Below are 19,825 nucleotides of genomic sequence, written 5' to 3'. Positions count from 1 at the left end.
AAGACATAAGACGGGATCTTGGACCTTGGTACGAGTGGATAGGGCGCTTATCGATAATGGGCGGATGCGTGACAGGGATCCGCTAGGCTTTCACGCACGGTCCATCGATGCGGCTACGTGTGACGATGAATGCATAGGTATAGGTGTAGAGGTTCCTTGATGTGAACGCACCATTATGATTTTTACTTCGCCTATGTCCCTTGTGGCTCCATGCCTCGCATTGAACTACGATGACCCCAGACCAGGTGACCAGGTTTTGGGCATTCACGGCTGCGCTACGGTTGATCGCGCACATGGTCTGCAAAATCACACCGCTTCGGGAACGCATCTCAGAACCGGCAAGGATACCCACGGCCGGAGATTTCTATTTCCAGCCGATGACGCCATTTTTGAACTCTGGTAATAGAGCGCTTGTGTACTTTTGTTTTATATCATGGTCTTTCTATAGGCGAAAACGGAGGAGTTCAAGGAAGCAACACAACTCGGACGCAAGCTACGATGACCTTGCTTCGAGCCATCTCACTGACCAAACCAACCTGACACTGGAACCCTATCCCAACATGCCATTCCTCCTGTACCCGCGCTCGTGCAAATCCAATCCCATGGAGACTGCTTGTTCACTCCCACACTCCGCCCCTCTATCCCACTGCCAGTGGTATGTTCAAGAATTAAGCCTAAGGAAATATGTCCAGCCTACGCCTGGGAGGAAGAAGAAAGATCATAGCCGGGTTCCCAAATGCAGAGCTACCGTATCCCGCGCACAAAATGTAGGTTACGGAGGTTAACTACCGTTCTCCTCGCCTTGCGCAGCGGCGTCAACGTTGTGGTAGTCGAGGATTTCCGAGTACCTGGACCACTGTTAGTAGCTAGCCTCAAGATTGATAAAGCGAATGCTTACATCATGATCTTCCATGTGTCAACAGGGAGGTCCGCATCGTTGAACGACCAGTCGAATTTCTCTTCGGCGACCGGCTCATCGGTGGGGTCGTGGTAAGGAGCAAGGTATGGGTGAGCGAGAGCCTGTTCGGCTCGGACGCGCTTCTTCGGGTCGAAGACCAGCATGTTCTCGAGTAGGTCGATGGCTACAAATTATTAGATATATCAGAATTCGATGGTCAGACTTGATGTAACACACCTGCTGGCTCAGCGTTCTTGAACTTGTTCGCCAGAGGCTGGCGTTCGCGCTTGGGCAGGGATTGGACGAAACGTAATGTCTAAACAGCGTTAATGACGGACATACTGACTGGTCACGGCAATCTTACGTTTTCGCTGCAAATCGTCTGGATAACATCATCTGGGGGGGTTCCCAAAAGCTCCGTGATGATAGAAAATTGGTTCACGTGGTCCTTGCCGGGGAAGAGGGGCTTGCCCTCCAGCATTTCCGCAAAGATGCAGCCCGCGCTCCAGATGTCAACCTCCACATCGTACTTTTGCCATGTGAGCATGATCTCCGGTGCTCGGTAGTAGCGGGTCGAGACATAACCCGTCATCTGGGGATCTTGTATACGGGCCAATCCAAAATCGCAAATTTTAAGATCGCAGTTCTCATTGACGAGGATATTGCTAGGCTTCAAGTCTCGGTGAACGACGCCGGCGGAGTGGACATATTTCAGTCCACGCTATCGAGGTCAGTGAAAATCTGTTCACATGAAGTCCGCCACCTACCAGAATCTGGTAAAGGAAGTATTGAATAAACTGCTTCTCGAGCGGTCTCGAGGTTAGCAGGCGGTGGAGATCAGTGCCGAGGAGTTCGGTGACAAAGTAGCTGAATGTGTCAGTCTGAGTTTGAGAAGGGGTGCAATACACCTACATGTCCTCGAGCGGGGAGATGAAAATATCACTCAGGCTGATGACCTGCTTTTGTTAGGGTATGCCGCATGCTACGGTGAAAATACACACGTTCTCGTGCCTGAGATGCTTGAGAAGCTTCAGTTCTCGGTATGTGCGTTTCGACAAAACCGGGGTGCTGAAGGGCTTCATGATCTTCTTGATGGCGACGGCCTGGCTGGTGAGCTGGTCCTTTGCCGAACTGGCAACCAATTAGCTTGTCTCCAGTCGCACGTATTGATGTACATACCAGACAAGACCGAACGCGCCCATGCCCACAGGCTGCAGGTCGGTGTACCTTCACACGTCAGTTTGTTCAGCGCGGGCGCAAAGCGGGGTTCTCGCGCGTACCTGCTTGTTATCTCAAACGTCGTGCCAAAGATCTGCGCGCGTACGAATTCGGCCATGGTGGGCGGTAGTGGATTGTCGAAGCGGTGGTGGCTTGAGTGTGCAGAGTGCGGTGTGAGGGTGTTGTTGTGGTGGGGTCGCCGATTTGCGATACACCGGGCTAGGTGAACTGAGCGGCGCGGGTAATTGGATCGGGGTTTTGTGCCGCGGACCTAGGGCAGTTCAAGGAGGCAACACCAGGCTATTCAGGAGAGCCAACAGAGAATGTGCAGTCGGGCTGGCCGAGCGTTCGTCTTGCTGAGGTTCCTGTGGCGGGGACGGAGCGCACGGAAGAAGGTAAAAGCGTGCGCCGAGTGAAGGGATGGAGGGGTGAGGCACGGGTTCGCTGTGGCGGGACGGGAGGGCGATCACTGCCGGGAGCGGGGACACACACGCAAAGGTAATGGAGATGCGGAGGGTGAAGGAAAGGTAAGAAGAATGGAATCGAGGGGCAACACAAGCATAGACGGCCAGTGCCCGTGCCAGGTTAGCAGGTTTCGCACAGAAGCTGGCTAGATTCGATTTACCGCGACGTCATCGACGATGTACTTAGAGTGGGCCTCGATGGTTTCCCATGCCTGCCGTTTGCTGTCCTGCGCCGTACTTTCCCCATGTAATCCTACACAACACTAACAAACCTCCATCCCACCTTCCGTAGCTTACATGGCTGATTCCCTCCTATCTTCGTCTCGCTGCTTTGCGCCGGCATTGTTACCATATACTGACCGCCCCGAAGGGCTCGATCGCGCTGCGAGCAACAACTGGAAATTTCCCGGACAACGACACAGATCGAAATGTCGAAAATTCCCATGTCGGGATCATGGCGGGATTCGCCGAGATTGTGTTTCTGGCCAGCATCAATGAATTCATGCAGTCGAAAATCGCATCTTGCCATGGCAGGTCAACGCCTGTTTCAAGGCTGCCTGGCTGCGCTGCTGCCATACGAGACTCCCCGATTTGCTGGCGGAGCGCCGTCCAGCTGCAGCTAATGTCGTTCTTCGCGAGGTCTAGATACCAGCACGGCGTGTAGGAGCTTCACATCTGATGAAAGGGGAATTCAGTCACTCGTGGTCATCCAATACGGGACATGCCCTCCTTACTCAGACAGCGTGCTGCAAACGTGCCGATGTCGCGGATTCTGCGGGGGCGGCAATGCCTTTGCTGGGCGACTGCTTCGGTCCAAGGTGTAACTCGGGAGGATGACCACGAGGCATCTCCTCGGCACGCCCGCAACGGGCTCGGCTACGGCGAACCCTGCGGCTGCGCTTCTTCAATTGGGTTCGGACAAGGTGACAGCTGACGGTTGCTTGGGCAGGCACCTGATAGATATGTATGGCAGTATCAGAAAGTATCGGGCTAAGGGATGGCTGGGCTGCATCAAGTTAGAGGAAGAGGGGAGAGGAATCCGCGCAACAGCCAGCGAGGCTCCGGTAGGTGGAGTTTCTGCGGATGCACTCGTCGCGGCGGCTGGTGGTGCTGGCGCCCATTGCCAGCTTGTCGTCATTGCGACGATGGCTGTCTCTCGGAGATGAGAGATGACGGGGCTTTTAATCTGTGCCTGGCCGCAGTGACGAGAGCTCGTGGGGATCGCAGATATCTAAATTATGTACAGCGGCTTGTGTGCCATGGTGCCTAATTTAGACGGCAAGAGGGTCGAGCTCTTGGCTTAGCCTGCACGTCAGTTACTGCTTCAGGGCTGCTGCGACCAGAGCGACGGTGAGCCTGCGGATGGGGGTTCACTTCTGTGGCGCATCTCGACCATGATGAATCATGGACGCGCTGCTCCCCTCGCGGTGAAGGGGCCGCAGTGTCAGTATCACAGGGGCCGGAAGGTGTCGCCGCGAAAGCAGACGCTTACCGTGTGCTTGGCCGCGGTGAAATGGCTCAAGTCAGAAGCACTGTGAATGAAGCCATTGGGGAACTGCTGCTGTCCAATAGCGCGCGGGCCCTGGGAGCGCCCAAATCTACCTACCACTGCTGCGAGCGTCTCCCCGCCGTGTCCCGACAGCACATCTCCTCGTTGCCCTGCCTACCCTGCTTTCTGGTACCGACGGGCTATCTGCTGCCATTGCTGCGTTTGCTGGCCTGGCAATCGATACGCCGTCTCGGAGCTGGCTTGCTGAACGAAGCACTACAAACTTGGGGGCTTAGCTTTAACACAAGGTCGCTCCTTCCCAGCGCGGCGGTTGTCCACAGCAGCCGTCGAGCCCACCCCCTTCGACCACCACTACCACTCCACAACAACCTGTGCAGCCGAACCACCAGCTGCTACCCGCCCTCCCGTGCCCTCCTGGAGCCTGCGGCGTCGACAGCCGTTTGCGCGCCCGTGCCCCGACGTGAGTGTGCCTTGCTGCTGCTCAGCTGCACTGCACTGCTAGAGGGGGCTACCTACCTGCGCACTGGCCCCGTCACCCCGACCTGGACTGCTACCGCGACCTCGACCATCGCACACCTCGACCCTCCACACTCCAACCGCCCCGGTAGCGCCCCGCGCGCAAGCGTCGACACGCACTCGCCCCGAATTCCAAGCTGCAGCACGTTGCTTTCGTGCGCCTTCCGTCCACGCTCTTCTCGGGTCGTTCCTCCCGCACTCGGATCGCGTCCCCATCCGGTGAAACAGCGCTTCGCCATTCACTCTGTCTCTGGACGTCTTCGTTCGCGAGCCTGGGTTCTGCCATTGTCTCTGTCGAGTGAGGCGGCCGCGCCTATCGACCCTCCTGCCCACGGTTTACGGCCGACCACCCGCCACGAGCAGCCGTCAAGATGGGCATTTGCATGTCGAGCGCAGACAACCAGGATGCCGAGCAGAAGAAGCGCAGCCAGGCCATCGACCGGAAGCTCGAGGAGGACTCGCGCCGATTACGGCGAGAATGCAAGATCCTCCTGCTGGGTAAGCAGCTGAACGACTCTCCCCTGTGCATGCTGGCTAACACGCGCCTCTAGGCTCTGGCGAGAGCGGCAAGTCTACCATCGTCAAGCAGATGAAGATTATACACCAGAACGGTTACACCCAAGAAGAGCTCGCAATGTACCGTTTGACCATATATAAGAACGTAATCGACTGTGCAAAAGCTCTCATCGGTGCCATGCATCAGTTCGAAATCTCACCAAGCGACTCCAGCAATGAGGAATACTGCCGATATCTGCTCGATTATACTGTCGACCCTGATCCAGAGAAGCCCCTCGATATACGGGTGGGACAGGCGATAACCTCAGTCTGGCGAGATCCATGCGTGTCAAAAGTCCTGGAACATTCAAGCGAGTTCTACCTGATGGACTCTGCGCCATAGTACGCCATGTTGCAGCCCACGTGCATGCGCTTTTGCTAACTCCTGCAGTTTCTTCGACGAAGTGAATCGCATAGCCGACCCCAATTACATCCCGATCGAGTCCGACGTCCTGCGCGCGCGTACCAAAACGACGGGTATCTACGAGACACGGTTCACCATGGGCCAGTTGTCAATACAGTACGTGGGCGCGCTCGGGTGAATCTCAGATTCTCAGGCTAATATGAAACTGCAGCATGTTTGACGTGGGTGGCCAACGGAGCGAGCGCAAGAAATGGATACACTGTTTCGAAAACGTCACATCTATCATCTTCTGCGTGGCATTGAGCGAGTATGACCAGGTTTTGCTGGAAGAAAGCTCTCAGGTACGGCACTACGGTCACAGTCCGCGGCTCGGCTGACAGCTTCTAGAATCGAATGATGGAAAGTCTGGTGCTGTTCGATTCAGTCGTCAACAGTCGGTGGTTCATGAGGACAAGCATCATCCTCTTCTTGAACAAAGTGGATCTATTTAAGGCCAAGCTCGCGCGCTCACCACTAGGGAACTATTTTCCCGACTACTCCGGAGGTAATGATGTGAACCGCGCGGCGAAGTATTTGCTCTGGAGATTCAACCAAGTGAACCGAGCGCACCTCAACTTGTACCCACAGTACGTACTCTTCCCGCATCGGCAAGTGCATGACTAACTTTGGCAGCCTCACACAGGCCACCGATACATCGAATATCCGGCTCGTCTTCGCTGCTGTGAAAGAGACCATATTGCAAAATGCCCTAAAAGACTCGGGCATTCTGTAAGGTTACTAAACTGCATCACCCATTCCTAGACGAGGCCACACGTCGACCGCTGTGCATAATCGTTCATCTCTTCCTCTACCGTCCACGACAGATCATATAATACACCACACCACGATCGCACTACAGTCGATCGGACCTCATCTCATGCACTTTTGAGTCACGATTACGGATTTGGGACATATCATCGCCTCTTGTCATCTTGCAGAGCGCAGCATTGGAGTTAAAAGGCGTTTTCCTCAAGGCTTGGCTGCATTCGAGCAGCCGTGATGGAATCTTTGTTTTTGAACCATATTACCCCTGGGCGTTGGTGTTTTTCATGAGTTGCCCCCATACCAATCTCCTTGCGCTGTCGCGTTACCCTGGTCCACTTTCCCACTGGTCTGAGAAAAGTTTCAAATGGTTTGGAGAGGGGCGAGCAATCTTACATGTACTGGAAATTCGTGTTTCTGTTGGAGAGCGGCCAGTGGCTACATGTTCTGATCCGAACCTAACCCTATTATGTTCTTGTAAGGTGCTTGCTGAAGCCCCCAATTGTATGTTATAGTCTCTCATTGCACGATTACCGGTCATGCTGTCGAACCTGGTGGAGATGAACGGCTGCTATACTATACTATATACGTACGACGAGATCTCCTAAAACCAAATACAACTACAACTACAACGACGACCGTCTGTCCAAACTTTGCCGTTCACGGCAGAATTCCACTTAGACTAGCTATCACGAGCACCTTCTACTTCAAATCTTGTCTAGTCATCAAGCACCCTGTTCTAATTAATCATACGGTAGCTCAGTCATCACCACACCACCCTAATCATCAAACCCCTTCCGTCCGCCTTGCACCGTTTGCGCATTTGAGCGAACCTCGTTCCACATTCCAAATTGGCAAATCTCACGCCGCCCGCCCCCTCCAAACGCCACATGGTTCCCCAGCACAGGACAGGCTGCACAGCACAGATACCCTCTTGGTTCAGGCGCCCACGTTCCTGATCGCCCAGGCCGCCGCAACGGCAAGGTTAGGCGAATCCTTTCGCCGTTGACTGGCGGGCGTCGCCGAGGTATACAGCTTTGCTACGGGAGATGTTAAATCATACTCGACTTACTGTTAAATCATACTCGACCTGTAAGCACTAACCAAATACTTCTAGCAGCCGGTGTAGTGGCCTTGGCTGCGTAATTTGCGTGTAATATACATTCTGTTAGCTGTATACAATACAATATCGTCGCCCTGCACCTCTCGGGGGGTTCGGAGGTTAGTTCTGTGTGCGGAGGTCGCTGTATTTCTAGGACCATGAGGCGATTTACGTGCGCAGGTGCGTGTATTTCCAGGACCTCAAGCCTCACTGCCGCCCAACTCGACGCGCGCAGATCCAATTGATTCAAGGTCCTTGGAGGTACATATTGTTGATATGGCCAATCGTCTTACAGAATATTAGTAAGACTATCGCCGCGTGCATGACTTGGTGTTGCTGTGTTCCTATGCCACGCGAGCCATGTAAGTAGGCGCAAGGCTGTGTTTACAGCTCGACGACGACGTTATATTTTTAAACTTAGAGAACTGGATCCTCACGCGTATACTGTACGTAGTCATTTTATTAATAGCTTAATAGATAATAACGTTGTTGTCACGTTGTTTTATCGGCGCGTTGAGTTGACCAATCATATGTGTTTTGCTTGGCATGCATTGTTTTGATTCTGACGCGTGGCACTGTTTATCCTTCTCCATCCTACACCTCAACGCCGACGTACAGTAACAATATCAATTCATCTCCAATCAAGTTGCCATCATCACCAATGGATTCACCGAAGCCAGAAACCCTATTGTCGTCACCGGTACCATCGCCGACGCCTCCCCGCAGACGTTTTACCGAATATGTACATATATACAGATCAGACGGTACGTGCAGATTATACGAGGTCCTGGAAATACACGCACCTGCGCACGTATACCTATAAATGGGCCCGGATATACACTCATCTGCGCACGTAACCCTGCCAATGGTCCTGGAAATACACTCATCTGCGCATAAAATGCTAACTTCTAAAGAATCAGAGCCGTCATCACAGAGCTCATACTCATCACACGATAATGACAGCAACCCTGTCATCCCCGGCAACCCGAATCCTACGTACTCGAGCGCGCCGCCGCCGCCTGCACAGTCATACGAATCGAGACATGCTGCTACTCAGGCCTGGGTCGCCTGGGGACTGGCCCATCACTGCTCATATATAACAACAAAGACATGGAAAAACGCTGGCGCAGAAACGTACAAGCTTCTTGTACAGTGTGAGCAGTTCGGCGTATGGAAAAAGCGAGGGATAAAGCGAGAGACGAAGTCAAAGAAGATAGGCTGCGAGCATAGCTTCTACGCCTGCGCCTGCGACCCGCGTAACCCTAATGGCAGATGGGAGATTCGTCACAGGCAGATGGATAAATTCAACAAGCACAATCACGTCCTAAAAGAGGACGCTGCTCTGTTCACGGCAGCGCGTAGGGCACAGTGGAAGGAGCCAGGTTTCCATGAGCACTTCATGTCAAACTGGAATGACAGCATGCTCCCCTGACGCTTCCGCAAGGTCGCTGCGTAATCAGTTTCCACACTCTCTTATATCCTCACAGGATATACGCAATCGACGGAACCGATTGTTACGATTGGAAATTGGGCCTGAGGGTAAGGCGAACGCGCTTGTACGTTCACTAGCAGCTGGTAGGTATTATACAAAGGTTGAGCTGTCTACACGCAATGAGATTGAGCGTATTATGTGGATTAACCCAGCGGCGCTGACTGTCTTTAAGAAGGCACCTCAGGTTTTAGTACTTGACTGTACGTTTAAAACAAATCGCTACAACCGACCTCTTCTGCAAATCGTGGCCCCAACCGGCAATAATACGACGCTTATACTAGGGCAGGTCCTCCTTGATACGCAGGACCAGGAGGCCTTTGAGTGGTGCTTCGCTGCTATCAAGAAAGTCCTTAAGGAGGAGCTAGTGTTGAGGGAACTCGAGGTATGGTCCCCGAAATACACGCATCTGCGGACGTAAACGCCCCCCATGGTCCTGGAAATACACCTATCTGCGCATACCGGGTGGGTGTGCGTAGATAGGTGTATTTCCAGGACCAAACCTATCATCATATGCGCAGATGGGTGTATTTCCAGTACTTTCTAACATTATTAGGTAATTGTTGTCGATCGAGAGCAAGCATGCCTAAACGCCATATCAAGGTTATTCCGACCTGATCGCCCTGGCGACCTCCCACTCGACCCGGACGATGTATCATTCCAGGATGATATTAACGACGCCGCCGTATTCGACGCCCTCGGGTCAGAGTTCAGAGGTGTGAATGTTCTCATCTGTAGATGGCACCTGAACAAGGATGTAATGGCCTACGCCCGCACAAAGTGCCCAGAACTTGGCAGACAATTGAATAAGGATAAAGAGGTGGAGGACACTGAGGATACAAAGCTCTTCTGGCACCGCTGGCAACGGCTATTGACGTCGGAGACGGAGGAAGACTTTGAGCGTGCATGTGACCAGATCCGTTCTATGTCACCCAAAATGGCAAGCTATCTCGAGCGCGTATGGTGGCCATACAAAGAGAAGATTGTCTCCTGCTGGACGTCGCAATTTACCTCCTTTGGCGTACTTGCTACGTCTATCGTTGAAGGCGCCCATGTAACAATCAAGCGCTGGCTGGGTCACAGCAAGTCAGATATCCATACTCTATTTACTCGCATGGATCAATTCTGGAAGCACCACGTCAATAAAGTTGAGCTGCGCGACGCAGAGAGCTTACACAGGGTTGCCAGTTACGCCTACGACAATCCATTATACCAACAGGTTACTGGCGTCGTCCATTTATACGCCCTACAAGAGTTTAGTCGGAACGTTTCTAAGGCACAGAAACTACTTGCTGAGCGAGACCCACGAAAAACAATTCCACCCTGTAAGAAGCGATATACACAAGAGTACGGCTGGCCATGCTATCACCGGTGTATTGAACTGCTTGAGGGGGGCGATAGCGCCTTTGTGCTGGCCTCAGAGTTTCACCGACATTGGATGTGTGATCATACAAAGGCTGGACGCCAGATGATGAGGCGCTATATTGAGCCTACAACGAAGCTTCAAAAGTATGATAGGCGGAAGGCAAAGGACTCTATTACTGGCACTCAACGACAGGCCTCGACACATGAGCGCCTGGAGGCCCAGTCAGTGGCATCTGACGCAAGGACAATAGCTTCTCAATTGCCTATCAGAACGCCAGCGTCAACAGCACCGCCAGTGATTGGAGTAAAACGAGCATTATCAAATACACAGACCTCTCGCAGGAAGAACTCTCGAATGACCTATGAGCAAGTCATGGAGCCTCCGCTGCAACCTCTGGCCGTCCCGCCACCATTAAGCTATACACACAGCGCCTATCCTATAGTGCCAGGGCAGCCTGGCACTGCTAGCAATATCCATTTTGCCGGTGCGCCACATGTCCAGGTTTTCAACAACGTATACAATATGGCTCCTTATACACCTATGAACCAATTTCACCCGTCGGTAGGATACGCCACTCCGCCGACGTCGTTTCAGCCCCCAAGAGTTCAACAGGAGTATGTCCGTGGTGAACAACCCGAGGACTTCCATCCTCATCGACTCCCAAGGTCCTGGGGTCACGCTGCCTACTCACATCATAATGAATAAGTGGAATTGGTCCTGGAAATACCTCTATCTGCGCACGCATGGTCCTGGAAATAGAGTGATCTGCGCACAGTAAGGGAACTGTGCGCAGATCACTCTATTTCCAGGACCACTCCTACTTTCTTATTAAGGTCCTAGAAATACACCTATCTGCGCACGTCATCACAAAGTATAACATGCGCAGATAGGTGTATTTCTAGGACCTTATTTGTTTTGACTTGGCGCTCCTGCCTTATGTGAGGTTACTATAGTAACCTGCTCATAGTTGTCGCGCGCGCGCAGTAAAACACACTCTGTAGTCGACAACCCACAGCCATGTCGCAAGTCTCGCGCACCATGTCGTCGTCGTCAGTTGCTTCCTGGGCAAGCGCCCACTCATTCGACGACGAGCTCCTCGCCCTCGCAGCGCCCTCGCGCTCTCCCACGCCTACGCCCACGCCCACGCCAGAGCCTGCGCCTGCGCCAGAGCCAGAGCCAGAACCAGAACCAGAGCCAGAGCCTGAGCCTGAGCCTGAGCCAGAGAGTGAGCTCTCTGAGCTCGATGACGAGGAGCTCTCCGCCCTCACCAATTGTAAGTTCCCTGTCCTGCTCTGGTCCTAGAAATAGGTCAGTCTGCGTATGCGACTCTAGACTCTAGGCCTAGCAATATTGCGATCTGCGCATGTTATTCTGTATTTGGTCCTAGAAATACAGCTATCTGCGCATGTTATTCTGTATTTGGTCCTAGAAATACAGCTATCTGCGCATGTTATTCTAGATTTGGTCCTGGAAATACAGTCATCTGCGCATGTTATCCTAGATTTGGTCCTGGAAATACAGTCATCTGCGCTTGTTACTCCAGACCAAGTCCTGGAAATACAGCTATCTGCGTACATTATATGGATATCTGCTAATATATTTACAGCTCTGGCGGTGGCGGTCACGCCGCGCCGGCGCCCGCGCCCTCGCCCGCGCTCGCCCCCGCCCGCCCTCCGTCCCGCCCGCCCGCCGCCCAAGAAGAAGGGCAAGAAGAAGAAGGCGCCTGCGCGCCCCTGGAGGAGGAGTGGGAGGATGACTTCGAGAGCTTGTCTCTCCGTACGAACCCCCCGGATATGGGTGAGGTCCGGTACACAGTAGACTGGAGTCAGCTCTCTAAGAGCACTCGTCTGCGCCGTACCCACGCCGAGCTCATTGCTGGGGACAAGTATGGCATGGAGGCTGAGGATCCGTGTGATGCTTGCCGCAAGAGTAGCACCTCTGCCGCTGCCACCACCGGGCGCTCGCGACAGGTTATTACGACCTGTCGCGTATACCGACGGGAAGCAATTCCCCGAGGTCGCAAGGTGGGTTTTCAGTGCGCGGCGTGTCGGCTGAGTGGCAAGCAGTGCACGCGTTCCAGTGATGCCCGTGCGGAGTCGAGGAAGGAGAAGGAGAAGAAGAAGGGCACACGCTGCGGCCGCAAGGCCAACACCGAGGAGCAGGCTGCTGCCGCTCTTAAGCGGCGTAATGCCCTGCGGCGTGAGCGCCGGGCGAAGAAGAAGGAGGCCCGCAAGTAGTTGTATCAATCAAACATGTATTATATGTAACCTATGGCCTCAACACTTGATTCTACAGTGACCTGAACAACAACAACAACAATGTATAATACTGATTTATCTCCTCTAGAATAATTGGCCATATTAAGAATATACACCTCCAAGGACCTTGAATCAATTGGATTTGCGCGCGTCGAGTTGGGCGGCAGTGAGGCTTGAGGTCCTGGAAATACACACACCTGCGCGCACAAGAAGTGGTCCTGGAAATACAGCAAACTCCGCGCACCAAGCCTCCGAACCTCCGACAACAACAGGGCGACGATACTGTATTGTATACAGCCATCAGAATGTATTTTACACGCAAATTACGGAGCCAAGGTCACTATGTGGGCCGCCAGTATGACTAGGCCTAGTGCTTACAGGTCGAGTATGATTTAACAGTAAGTCGAGTATGATTTAACACCTCCCCTTTGCTACCTCCTACGAACGGGAGGTCGAGTTCCCGGCTGCATCTTCAGGAGTTGGTGTACGCGGTGTAGATCTCTATGTGCGGTTTTCGCAGCTAGCCAGCCTTCACGTTGCTTGCCCTGCAGCATACTGCATGCCCCCCGTTCCAAGGATTCGCAAACGTTTCCTGACGGTGCATCCCCGATGTAAGCGGCACGTGATCCGTGCGCCCACGAAGGATGTGAAGGTAAAATCGTGCTATTGATTTGAACTGCAAACACTCTATAATGGCGGGTCGGTGTCCGAAGGATATGGTTCACGGCAGATTCCGTGGTGCGCGAAGGCGCGTGGGGTCGATCTAGAAGGCGTGGGTAAAAATGTGTGTGCGAATAGGGGAGTGCATGTACGCACGAGAAGGGCGTGTGCAAGATGGCGGGAGACGGCACGCACGGCTACCTGCGTGGGATGTATCGATAGATACGTGAGCCTTGTAGCAAGATTAATAACATCGAAAAAGTAAAGAAGAAACCGACTCGGACCGTCTACGGTTCCACGCTCGACAACAAGCACGACATCATCAACGCTCGACTGCGTCGGTCCCGAATACGGCGTATTGCCAACGAGCAGATCGGGCTGGGCAATGAACGTCGACCAGTCACATGCGCACTCTCGCATAACGAACCTTCTGCGACCTCCCGCGTTTCAAATGCAGCACGTGGGCGACCACGCCTCCATTAACTTCCGAAGCCTGGGGCATGTGCAGATCATTGAGTTTGAACAGGCATAACCGAGCGATAAGGGGCCAGGACAGGAAGGTGTATCTACATCACCATCACAAACACGGGAAACAGGGCAATTGTGGCGGATGGTGGTCTATCGGATTGTATTATTATAGATAGGGGAGCTATGGAGAAAGTTTGAAGGTAGGTGTTTTTTTCGTTTTGCGGAAAAGTCAACCGTGCCAGCGCCGCCATCCATACCATTTGCCCGCTCGATTCGATACCGCAGCCGCGCAAACGGCTACTACACTGAACCGAGAGGGCAGGATGAGCTCACCCAATTTGTAGCCTGCCTGGCGCCCCAGAATATGGTTTTGTAGTTATATATCGTCCCGAAGCGAAGTAGGAAAGGTGTCATCAGTCGTTAACGCTGGTCAAATGCCGCACAAGTATGGATAGGTATCCGGTATCGAAGCTTTTAGTCAAGTCAAGTCAAATCAAAACGCCCTTCGTGTCCAGCTTCGTGGCCGGACATTGCGAAGTCAAGTTCCAAGCACGCACACAGCGAGATGCCTAGTGCTTGTTGGAAAGGAAGCCGTGGGGCTCGACGTCGTTCAGGGCCGCAACAGTCTTCGGGGGAGCCGCATACTTTGCGTTAAGCGACAGAAAAGCTGGAAGCGTCGGCTTAAGGACTGGTGAAGCGGAAGGCTCGCTGGCGGGAGCAGGTGCCGGACTGGTAATGCTATCCACGCTGCTGACGGACGAGACTGAGGCGTGGCGGTGACCGGCAGGTCGGTTGGTGAGGTTGGAAAGAAATGGGTGACCAGACTGCTGGGGCTCGGGGGCCGCGGTAGGCTCTGAGGGACCACCGACGGTGGACTGCTTGATGGGAGTGTTGAGAGAGAGGAAGGTGCGCGGGAAGGGGATGTGGAGGCGGCCGCCGGAAGACATTGTGCCAGCGTGGTGGTTGATGTTGATGTGGGTGGAGAAAAAGGTCCCGAGGGCGACGGTGTTCGTATAAGAAGTGTTGTTTACTTGTGTTTACAAAACAAGATTATATCCGTGAGGCGAGTAGTTGCGAAGGCGTCACAGCCGAATGCTCCAGTGGTCCCGTGGTATGTTTGAGTTGAAAGAGGGAAAGTGTGGGGTGTCAGATGACCGGTTTGGCTATTGGAAGCTGAAGGCGTGCTGAAGAGAGGAATTTCGGATATTTGCTCTCAGCTTATATTCCCTTGCTAAGACAGGTGTGTAATGGCTGGACGCAGCCAAGAACACTTGTGAACGCGAGTGCCCAGATGGTGAAGACGAGGTGGAGCCTTATGCGGAAGCGCGGGATGTCGCAGTAGACTGTCCAACACAGTGTTGTGCGGCGTATGGGGGATCGACGCGGAAGCCCTCACCGGACGTGTTCGATTGTTTATGAATCGGCTAGTGTGAGATATACGGACCAAGAAGCTTGGTTGTGCGATGTGCTGTAGAGCGGCTTCAACTGTTGGCTGGATCTCACTTGGCAGCGGGACGCGCCGAGGAATGTGCAAGCTTGGTGTTTGACAGGCGTAACGTCCTGTATATGTTTATGAGTACCAGATGGGTTTCCAGATGCTGGGGCCAGTAGATAAGGGTGCAGTTCTGGACGTTTTTGGGAATGCTTGGGTGGTGATCGCTCGCTTGGCGGGGTTGAAGACTGGGGCGTTTGACGCGGCGTAGTGGAGAAGAGTTGAGACGGAAGACGGAGAGTCAGGCAATGAAGGGGGGTTTTGATCTTTTCACAAGGAAATGTGGTCGGCTTGCGTGATAATGCAACAGGCGGTTAGGGCAAAGGGAAGGTAAATCCGAGGCTCTAGATTGTTAGGGCCGAGCAAAGGACGAAAGATGCGGAGCTTGTTATGCAAGAGACTGCAGAAGAGTGGACAAAAAGGGCCGGACTTAGCACTAGACTGGCTTATGCGAGATTTGCCTCTGCCTCAGCGTGCGCTTGCGGAGGTCAACATTGGGGTGAACAGCCCACGTTGGGGCGGACTTTGTGTTGTTTGGCCATGGCAACGTCAGGGAGACACAAGGTCTGACATTGCGTCGGCGGCAGGATCAGGGCAGGCTGGCGCCCAGTCCAGTCCTCTGTACAGCCCGTGGGCGCAAGGGAGCTTTGCTTTTGTCCATACGCGCATGGAGAATTCTGGGGATCTAGTTGGCGGTGAAGCCGTTGCGGGGGTTGGATTGCGCCGGCGGCTACCTCGCGAGCGTGTAAGCCGAAGATAGCCTGCCCTGCCCTGCATGCAAAAAGTGTGGAGGTGACGACCTCTCAGGAATTTCTGGGTGATGCCATGGTGTGATGTTTGATATCCGATGAAGGATGTGGGATCTGACGCTGGTGACGCTGCATGTGATTTCTCGCGGTCTAAAGGAAACGCTGCATACTCCAGGGCTCAACGGTACGCACGTGACGCGCCTTGGCCGATTTGAGAAGGCAGGTACGATGGATTCGCTATCGAACGCGCAACAACATGCGAGGCTATCACAACACAAAAAGCGGACTAGGCAGCCATCTTCACCATGTAGACGTTTGATTGGTCGTCTCGAGCGTTATCGAACTTGTCAGCATCGCAAAGGGAAGCCTACAATGACGAATCTTGTTCTTGCGACGCCTCTCCTACGCTCTCGCACACCAAGATAAGCCTCCTCACCACAGTGTGAGTCAAGCACTACGTGGTGAACGATGTGCAACGTCTTCTCGACCATCGAGAGGACTGTTTAACTGAACGTCGAATCGCTGCGTCGCCGGGTCCACCGCCATTCAGGTACTGCATCGTCAATCTCACCCCACAAAATTAGTCGTCATGTCGGCAGCCTGTCCGACTGATGGGTCCTTTGGCCCGGGAGTCGGCTCGTGCCGTGGGGGCTTCGACCTCACGCTCGGCTTTGAGGATAGTATTCTTGGACTGCTGCCTCAGGCTGCACTCCTACTTCTGGCACCTGTCCGATTGGCTACCTTGCGACGACGGCGCAATAGGGTGGCGAGACACTCCCACTTGGGTTTCTTGAAAACGGTAGACATGCTTCCTTCTTATCAACCTGAGTACGACTGACGACGGTCACAGGTCACTGGAATTTGCTACGTTGTGTCATCAATTGTGTTGGTAGCAATATGGAGCGAGATCGACTCTTTCAAGACGAAACTGTCTGTCGCGTCGGCTGCTCTGGAGTTTCTGAGCTCGCTATTCATCGTGACACTATCTCGCCTGGAGCATAGCAGAGCCGTACGACCCAGTCATTTGCTACAATTCTTTCTGCTAGTCCTGCTACTATGCGATGCCGTCCGCCTGCGCACTCTGTTCTTGATGGACTACCCAACGTCGCTTGTGACACCAGCATCAATCCATACGTTCTTGACCGGACTGCTGTTGTTGTTGGAGTCTCTTGACAAGCGGGAGCTATTCCGTTCCGATGGAGACCGTAAACTACCTCCGGAGGAGACTGTCGGCCTCTTCGGTAAACGGCTACTTTGGCATCTTAATGGCTTATTCAAGGAGGGTTATCGCAAGATCCTCAAACCAACAGACTTGTACAGCATGGATGCAGACCTTGCTTCTAAGGAACGAGTCGTGACCTTCCAGCAAACTTGGGCAGCCCAGGATAAGTCGAAAGGCAGACCTTTGCTGCGGACCATCATCAAGGTTCTCTGGCCGGAGTTGCTTCTTCCTGTCCTCCCACGGTACGTTGATAATTAGGGTAGCCAAGGACAAGATACTAATCGGTAGACTTCAGTATCATCCAACTGGCGACCACGCTGAGTCAACCATATCTGATCACAGCCATGATCGCTTTCGTTGGAGATCGCAAAGACCCTGCATCTCTCAACAAAGGCTACGGACTTATAGCGGCTTTTGCTCTGAACTATGCTCTTCTAGCCATCGCATTGGGCTGGTCTGCCCAGGGTATGGCACGGTTCCTTACCAAGCTTCGAGCCTGCCTTATCTCCACACTCTACGAGCAGACGCTACATACCTGCTCTAAAGACGTGGATTTAGGCACAGCAACGGTACTGATGAATGTCGACGTGGACAAGTTACTCCAGGGTTGCAAGTACATGAACGAAGTCTGGGCTGCATCTGTTGTGACTGGTGTAGCTCTGTACATCATGTACACTCATCTGGGTGCCGCGTTCGTCGCTCCTTTCGTCGCGGTCCTGGTTTGCTCTGCCGTTACCACTTGGCTTTGCGCCGCAATGAAAGCCCGCCACAGGGTGTACGCAGCTGCAACGGAGCGGCGCATCACAGCTATCGCGTACGTCGTAGGCAACATGAAAGGCGTGCGCATGCTCGGACTGTCCGAGACTGTCTTTCAGATGCTGACTAAACTGCGTCATGTCGAAGTCGATGCAAACGTCTTCGTCCGAAAACTCATCATTTGGGTCACACTACTCTCCAATGTTTTGTTTCAACTTACCACCGTTTCGACATACGTTACATTCGCGGTCATCACGCTAACGAAAGGTGATGGAGCGAATCTAGATCTGAACAAACTATACGGATCCCTATCTGCCCTGAAATTGTTCACGACGCCGTTCACGATGGTACTTCAGTTGCTTCCAAGTATGCAAATCGCATACGCCTCTCTTCAGCGCATCGAGAAATTCCTCTTGGGCAAAGCTGTTTCAATAGAACAATCGTGTGAGTCTGTTCGAAGCCCAAGTAGTGAAGGTATTGAACTACTTCCAATCGAAGCCAGCCGTAACAGACACCGCGTGATTTCGTTGGAAAACGCAACTTTCGCAATCGACAGCCAGTCCCTGCTATTTGAAATAAGCACCAACTTTGCCGCAAACACGTTCACCATGATCATCGGCAAAGTTGGTTCAGGGAAATCGATTTTGTTACGCTCGCTTGTGGGTGAGACAGATCTGACAAGCGGCCACTTCAAGCACTCGTCGTCAGGCAGTGCATTCTGCGACCAGCAAGTCTGGCTCCGCAATGCCACTGTACGAGACAACATAGTTGGGGAAGATATGTTCGATGAATCATGGTACCAGAAAGTTCTCTGGAGCTGCGGCCTTCTCCAAGACCTACAAGGAATGAAGCGAGGGGACAGTACCGCGATTGGTTCGAAAGGCATATCTCTATCCGGTGGTCAGAAGAACCGGTTGTCCTTAGCACGCGCTCTTTATGCGAGGAAGCCGGTACTTGTCCTCGATGACATGCTTGCAGGACTAGACAACACAACTGAGAAGCTCGTGTTCAACCGTGTCTTCAGTCGTAGCGGTATCTTGCGCAAGTCAGGAGCTACGGTGATTTTGGCTACCCATGCTACGCACTATGCTCGGCACGCAGATCAGATCATTGTTATCGCTGATGGACGAATCAGTGAACAAGGAACATACCTAGAATTGGTCAAGAGGAACATCGACTTCCGCAAATTCAACGATGGCGAGATCCCTAATGTAACCGACAGTGACGAAGAGTCTGACTCCGTCTCTGCAGACAAAACTCTTTTGGTGCCAAGCAAAGCCATCACCGAAGAGGAGGAGGAAGATGCTGCGCGACAATCCGGAGACAGACGCAGTTTCATTTTTTTTCTGAAATCTATTGGTCCGCTACATTTGACCATTAGCTGCGTTACGCTTGTCGGGGGTATCGTGATGACGCAGATTCAGTACTTCTGGCTGAAGTGGTGGGCAGAAGCGGATGATCAGACTAGATCCGGAACCATCCGCCAACTCTACCTCTTCATCATTATTACCGCTATCAACATCTTGGCGTACTTGGCTTATTTCGCCCATTATGCGCTATGGCTTCAACCTCGGTTGAGCTTGAATATGCATGCCAGCCAGCTTGTCGCTCTGATGCGCGCGAAATTTTCGTATTTGGTGTCGACGGTAAGTCTAAACAAGGCTCATAGTCCATATAGTGACCAAGTCTCCCTGTTCTTCTGAGGTTCCTGATATCTGTTGGGCTGACAACGCTTCTGGCATAGGATATTGGCTCAATCACGAATCGATTTTCGCAAGATATTATGCTCGTCGATCTCCAACTACCGATGGCATGGCTCAACGTCACATTCGAAGTCCTTATCACCATCTGCTCAATCATAATCATGGTTCTAGCCACACCTCCCGTCGCAGCTACTGTCCCCATCCTCGGCGTTGTAGGCTACTGTATAAAGAGCA

General features: G+C 53.0%; 5 protein-coding genes across 5 annotated transcripts; 3 read left to right on the top strand and 2 right to left on the bottom strand.

Annotated features, from left to right (window-relative positions):
• Positions 1–781: 781 nt before the first annotated feature.
• Positions 782–2,234, bottom strand: HOG1 (MAPK protein hog1; the record flags this gene model as incomplete). Its single annotated transcript, XM_056214797.1, has 9 exons — positions 782–848; positions 899–1,082; positions 1,136–1,214; positions 1,263–1,619; positions 1,666–1,765; positions 1,811–1,854; positions 1,900–2,029; positions 2,078–2,125; positions 2,179–2,234. 9 exons carry the CDS (start codon positions 2,232–2,234, stop codon positions 782–784), a joined length of 1,065 nt encoding a protein of 354 aa, XP_056072064.1.
• A 2,743-nt stretch (positions 2,235–4,977) lies between these two features.
• Positions 4,978–6,297, top strand: GPA2_2 (Guanine nucleotide-binding protein alpha-2 subunit; the record flags this gene model as incomplete). Its single annotated transcript, XM_056214796.1, has 6 exons — positions 4,978–5,104; positions 5,158–5,503; positions 5,553–5,681; positions 5,737–5,866; positions 5,913–6,151; positions 6,198–6,297. 6 exons carry the CDS (start codon positions 4,978–4,980, stop codon positions 6,295–6,297), a joined length of 1,071 nt encoding a protein of 356 aa, XP_056072063.1.
• Positions 6,298–11,321: 5,024 nt separating this feature from the next.
• N0V89_006022 (uncharacterized protein) lies at positions 11,322–12,520 on the top strand (the record flags this gene model as incomplete). Its single annotated transcript, XM_056214795.1, has 2 exons — positions 11,322–11,326; positions 11,890–12,520. The coding sequence occupies 2 exons, from the start codon at positions 11,322–11,324 to the stop codon at positions 12,518–12,520; spliced, it is 636 nt and encodes a 211-aa protein (XP_056072062.1).
• Positions 12,521–14,238: 1,718 nt separating this feature from the next.
• Positions 14,239–14,616, bottom strand: N0V89_006021 (uncharacterized protein; the record flags this gene model as incomplete). Its single annotated transcript, XM_056214794.1, has 1 exon — positions 14,239–14,616. One exon carries the CDS (start codon positions 14,614–14,616, stop codon positions 14,239–14,241), a length of 378 nt encoding a protein of 125 aa, XP_056072061.1.
• A 2,384-nt stretch (positions 14,617–17,000) lies between these two features.
• N0V89_006020 (uncharacterized protein) lies at positions 17,001–19,591 on the top strand (the record flags this gene model as incomplete). The annotated part of the gene is made up of 2 exons (XM_056214793.1): positions 17,001–17,374; positions 17,428–19,591. 2 exons carry the CDS (start codon positions 17,001–17,003, stop codon positions 19,589–19,591), a joined length of 2,538 nt encoding a protein of 845 aa, XP_056072060.1.
• Positions 19,592–19,825: the final 234 nt, after the last annotated feature.

Source organism: Didymosphaeria variabile (genome assembly GCF_027946475.1).
Source record: "Didymosphaeria variabile strain IMI 356815 chromosome Unknown scaffold_4, whole genome shotgun sequence".
Classification (NCBI taxonomy): domain Eukaryota; kingdom Fungi; phylum Ascomycota; class Dothideomycetes; order Pleosporales; family Didymosphaeriaceae; genus Didymosphaeria; species Didymosphaeria variabile.
Note: the sequence above shows the minus strand (reverse complement) of the source record. Positions and strands in the feature narration are given on the sequence as shown.